General features: G+C 41.7%; 1 protein-coding gene across 1 annotated transcript; it reads left to right on the forward strand.

The window, feature by feature from the left end:
• Positions 1–528: 528 nt before the first annotated feature.
• Positions 529–4,130, forward strand: LOC147881518 (laccase-4-like). The gene is made up of 6 exons (XM_087402324.1): positions 529–719; positions 1,476–1,630; positions 1,873–2,117; positions 2,355–2,483; positions 2,618–3,574; positions 3,837–4,130. Exons 1-6 carry the CDS (start codon positions 612–614, stop codon positions 3,965–3,967), a joined length of 1,725 nt encoding a protein of 574 aa, XP_087258450.1. The 5' UTR covers positions 529–611; the 3' UTR covers positions 3,968–4,130.
• Positions 4,131–6,099: the final 1,969 nt, after the last annotated feature.

The raw sequence follows: 6,099 nt of genomic DNA on the forward strand, positions 1-6,099 counted from the left end.
TTTTAGTGCAAAAAAGCTCATGGGTGTCTACTCTTAGGGGATGATTTTTTATGTAGATGAGTATTATAATTTCAAAGGAAAGGCCATGGGCTTTAAGTTTGTGGTTTTAAGTGAGGACTTGGGGCTACAAAATGTGTGTGTGTGTGTGTGTGAGAGAGAGAGAGAGAGAGAGAGAGAGTTTCAATGCTATGCATCATAGTTACTTGGGAGCTGGCCAGGTGTATATCCACTTTGTAGGCTATAATCAGAGAGGCGTGTCTAAGTTGTGGGGAACAAACAAAGTTCTATTAAAGCGGCAATGTACACTGTATTAGATCATTGAAAAGGCAATGGTAGACTGTCGTCGAGGGAGTGATAAGGCATGCTTCTTCTGCACCAACCCATTCCAACTTGCCTGCCACTCTTGTGCGTTAAGTCTGCACTGGCTCATCGCCTCAATCTCTCCACCAATCGATCTATCGATCAACCTCTCTCTTAAGGTATATAAATCTTTGTTCATGCGCCATCAGCGCTCAGTTGCAGCTGGCTTCTGAGCTGCTGCAGGCGATTCCTATCTCTCCCATTGCAAAGCTTGGAGTACCATCGTGCTTGTACTGCATTGTGGATTTCTGATGGAAATGTTGAGCTTGCTGTTGTTGGGCTTGATGGCGGTGGTGACAATGGGTTGGGAAGTGGGATCAGCAACGGATGAGGCCGCAGGGAGGCATTTTAAGTTTGAGGTAAGGGCGAGCCTGAAAGAGAAGATGTGGATGTGTTAATCCGCAGAGACTCTGAGAGAGAGAGAGAGAGAGAGAGAGAGAGAGAAGGTTGGTGCCTGTCTACCTGTCTAGACACACAAGCTTCTGCAGTGAGCATTGGAGCGTGAAATGTGGGAGTCAAAGTAGGGAGGTTCAAGTTCAGTTGCATTAAGCAGAAGGTGAGGATAAAATGCTTCGCAGTTCACATGTATTTCTCGAGCTTGAGAGACTATGAATAGTGAACTAAGAAAGGCAGTTTGAAGAAGAGATCAGTGGGAGAAAGGCTTTGCAAGGAGAGAGAGAGAGAGAGAGAGACTGTATCTCACATATATACTAAGTGTATTTCTGCTGCAATGCAGTGTATACAGTTGTATACACAAGAGATCTTGTGCAATGTCAGTGTATACAATTGAATATACATGAGGCCTACGTGGTTAAAGATGCTATATGTATTTGTGTATTTTGCAAATACAGGATGAATGAATTTGTTGCAAATACTGTATCTCACAGATATACTAAATGCAGTCTAGACACTTGTACATAGCGAGATCTCGTGCAATGTCAGTCTATACAATTGGTTAAAAGATGCTGTGTGTTTGTGAGTGTGTGTGAGTGTGTGTGTGTGTGTTTTGCAATATATAGAGCCATGGTATACAGCACGATTTGCTAGAGCCATTTGAAGACAGGATGATTGAATGGTGTTACAAATATTGTGATGTGTGTGGTATTGCAATGTAGGTTGCGTATCTGACGGTCGAGCGACTTTGTCATAGCAAGCCAGTGGTGGCCGTGAATGGCCAGTTCCCAGGCCCCTCTGTTTGTGTCCGCGAGGGAGACCGCGTGCTGGTGGAGGTCTCCAATCGTCTTCCTGACAAGAATATCACCATCCACTGGTAGATTTCCACCCTTCTTCTCTCCACCTTGCTATTCGATTTAATTGCGAAAGCTCTTGAATCTTGAAGCTTGATGCTTCCTCTCTGTGACTTATAAAAAAAACTAAGTATACAAATCAGTCATCCGTGAGGTGGTGGAAGACACACTAGAAACAAGAACCGGATCTTTGCTTCATCCTATCGATTAATTGATTGATTCATCGATGCATTCTTCTTGCTCTTTCTTGTTGCCTTCCTTGCAGGCATGGCGTTCGCCAGCTTCTCTCTGCATGGTCCGACGGCCCTGCGTTTGTCACTCAATGCCCCATCCAACCAGGAGGCACCTACACCTACAATTTCACCATCGTCGCACAACGAGGAACCTTGCTCTGGCACGCTCACCTCTCCTGGCTCCGTGCCACTGTCCATGGAGCCTTCCTCATCCTCCCCAAACCTGGTGTCCCCTTTCCCTTTCCGCGACCTGATGGAAACGCCACCCTCCTTCTCGGTACGTGGCCTCCACTTGAAAAATTAAAGAGACGATTGCAAGCTAATTTACAGGTTGTTGAATTGGCCTGATTAGCTTTTGGTGAGAGTGTCGATGACCGCGACTACCCTTGTTCCTTAAGTTCGATTCTACGATGAGCTAGTCGCTCCTTGCAACGCTTGCTCACAGAGTTTTACCACTTTGCGAATATACAATGAGCTAGCTGCAACCCGCTGACCATATTTCTGTTTTGTGCAGGCGAGTGGTGGACTGCGGATGTCGAGAGCGTCATCCAGCAAGCTCTTCAATCTGGAACGCCTCCCGCTGTCTCCGATGCCTACACCATCAATGGGCAGCCAGGACTTCTGTACCCTTGCTCCGCTCAAGGTCTTGCTTACGGCCACAAATCACCCTCCTCATCTACCATTCATGCTCACAACAATAACCGTTCTTCTCTTTTTCAGTTTCTCAAATTCTCAGTAAGCCCTCACGGAAGTATTTGCATTGGGTTGCCCTAACAGATGCCTTCGTGCTTCCGGTCACCGAGGGTAAAACTTACCTTCTTCGAATCATCAATGTTGGACTCAACACCGAGCTCTTCTTCAAGATACTCAATCACACACTGACGGTAGTAGAGATCGATGCTGTGTACACAAAACCTCTCCCATCCGAACTGATCGTGATTTCCCCCGGCCAAACGACCACCGTTCTCGTCACCGCAAACGACCCGGCACAACAAGGGACTTATCTCATCGCAGCCGGCCCTCACATCACTGCGGCCAATGTCACATTCGACAACACCACCACCACTGCCATCCTGCAGTATGGTGGAGCGTCTAACAAATCCGCCACACCTCCGGCCTTTACTGCATCTTCAATTCACTTGCCTCCGTTCAACGATTCAACCTTCGCGACCAACTTCAGCTCCAGCCTCAGAAATCTAAACTCGTTGATTTACCCATCGAACGTGCCCACCATTGTGGACATCGAGCTGTTCTTCACCATTGGCTTGGCCAGGAAAGCTTGCCCTCCCGGGAAACTTTGCCAGGGAGGAGGAAATCTGGCTGCTTCCGTGAATAATATCTCATTCGTACTCCCCGCTGTTGCGCTGCTTGAAGCTTACTACTTTGACATACCTGGCGTCTTTACTCCCGACTTTCCCAATAATCCACTCTCGCCATTTAACTACACTGGTCCTCAACCTGCCAACATACACCCCCAACTTGGCACTAGATTAAACCGTGTTCCCTTTGGCTCGCAAGTGCAGCTCATCCTCCAGGATACCAGCATTGTCGGCACAGAGACCCATCCCATCCACCTGCATGGATTCAACTTTCACGTCGTAGGACAGGGTTTTGGTAACTACAACGCTGAGACGGATCCCGCATCCTTCAATCTGGCGGATCCGCAAGAGCGAAACACCTTCGGCGTGCCTGCGGCAGGCTGGGCAGCTTTACGATTCAAGGCCGACAATCCTGGTGAGTACTCAAAGCTCATCATTCTATCAGCTAGCTTTCAGTATAATTCGAAACGAATGTAGATCAATCGGCACGCCAGCCATCATCGAGCTCAGTAGCGCGCTGATCATGAAGTATGCCGCTTTTACTTCCACTAACGCAAAACGGAATTGCAGCAATTCAGTACAGAATAACGAAAGCATATGATCGATAACAGCTTGTTCACCGAGCTTGTTCGTTCTACATACACCCGTCATAAGAAACGGTGGTTCGGATTTTGCAGGAGTATGGCTTCTGCATTGCCATTTAGATGTCCACACCAGCTGGGGCTTAGACATGGCATTTCTGGTCGAGAACGGCATTGGTCCAGACGAGTCTTTGCCCGATCCTCCTCCGGACCTTCCTCGGTGCTAACTAATTCTATTCGGGCGTGGTAACAATGCTACGAGTGCTTCCTCCTCAATTTTGATTTGTTACTTGAAAGACAGATCTGATGTCATGAGCTTCACTTACTCGATCACGATTTTGATTTTGGATTTAGAGGGCAATATTGCCCTTGGTTACATCATTCACGCGCCATTTAGCGAAGCTAAAGTATTGTTACTTGATCGAATCTAGTGATCACTACTTGATTTGAAGTGACCACGATCAGAACTCTCGATGGATAAAATAGACTCTTCTTCATTGTGAATTCATTTGTTCTTCGAAACCTGCCGATATAGGACTCTAATTTGTGAAGCTTTTGTCTCCAAGTTTAAAAATCGTCTCTTAAGGTTTACTCCACCAAATAAAGAAACGTACATTTTTCATCATTCTTATTATTAGTTTTGTGAAATATATAAGAATGGAATACTATTGTACATTCAAGATCATGTAAATATAGCACGTGAGCTCAACAAAGGGGTCTTTAAAAGAGCTAATACTTGCAAGTAACGGCTCTTAATAATACCCCTTCAACGCATGTGATATGTAGGGTTTAATAAAGAAGAATTAACACTACTTCATATTGTTTGTTTGTGTGATTGGGAATTTGGTTGTTTTTCAAAAATGTGCATAAATTTTACAATTCTATGTTAGTAAAACACTAAATTTTCCATTATTTTAGGTGTTGGAAAACAAGAATTACATAGCATATGAACATTAAGTAAAACTAGACACTCAAATTTATCATTCTAGGATGCAAGGAAAATATAATGAAAAAGTATGAAGTTTAAAGAAATAAGAACATATGAGCAAACGAAACGTTCTTGAATTTTTTAAATTCTATTATTGAATTGGTTCTAGTGCTTCTACATATACATTAAATGTCTCAAACTTTCTTGCAATTTGAATTAAACTAGCATTGTTGCTTTTACATACACATATGATGTTCTTGATCCCTTCAAGAGCCAAATAAAAAAAATTCAAACTCCTGATTCAAAAAATGCGGGAAGTTCGAATGAATGATTCGAAGGGAGAAAAAAATCGTGCAAAAAAGTACTGACATGTCACATTTTTTCCATAAATTGACACGTCATCCATTAATATTCATACGAATAACTTTTACTTGTACAAATAAGTATTCGTACGAATAAAATTATATTAGGAGGATTATGTGACTCTTTTTCTGTACTTAAGCTCACAATTTACCAGTTTATCTTATCTCACACTTGGTTCCGTAGCCGAGCATAAGAGATCAAACAAATAAAAGAAAGAAGGAAGACCCTCCAAGGTTGCAAACGCAATCTAGAAGGTTTGAACTAAGATGGAATTTGTTTGTGGGAGCTGTAGGTTCTCTTTGTTGAGTTCCTTAGATGTCTTGTGAGAAATGTGGTTTTGGTCTTTGTTTGTGGGAGTTCTAGGTGCTCTTTGTTGCGTGCCTTTGATCTCATGTGAGAAATGTGCTTTTGGTCTTTGTTTGTGTCTATGGAATTTGTTTGTAGGAGTTCTAGGTTCTCCTGGTTGAGTTCCTTAGATCTCTTGTGAGAAATGTAATTTTATTTTGCGTTTGTCCATGATGTTAGAGTAAATTTATTGCTTTGTGTCTTAGTTTATTAGAACACCTATAGTGTCATTCTCACACTTTCTTTTGAATGAATATTTAAAATTTTTTCAATAGAATGTAAAAGAATACAAAGAGTTTTTTTTTGTGTCTATGATTTTAGAGTTTTAAATGTTATTAGAACACTTGTCTCATTCTTACACTTTCTTTGAGCTTTCTTTTAAATGAATATTTAATATTCTTTCAATGGAATATGAATGAATGATTCACAATTTGAGTATATTCTTTTAATAGAATATGAATCCATGTCTCTCAATTTTCATTACTCATTCTTACACTTTCTTTTAAATCAATACTTTATATTCTTTCAAAATAATGTGAATGAATGAAATACAACTTGCATTTACTCATTTTGCACTTCTTTTTGAAAGAATATTTTACATTATTTTAAAAGAATATTAAAAAATAAAATATCATTATCCAGTAAGGATATAATCTTGTGTGAATGAAACATAATTATTGATGCATGAAAATAATCTTATTTTTTAATAATGGTCTTTGAATG

The sequence above is a fragment of the Dipteris shenzhenensis genome, chromosome 31 (assembly GCF_047967505.1).
Source record: "Dipteris shenzhenensis isolate YYH24624 ecotype China chromosome 31, Dip_SZ_1.0, whole genome shotgun sequence".
Classification (NCBI taxonomy): domain Eukaryota; kingdom Viridiplantae; phylum Streptophyta; class Polypodiopsida; order Gleicheniales; family Dipteridaceae; genus Dipteris; species Dipteris shenzhenensis.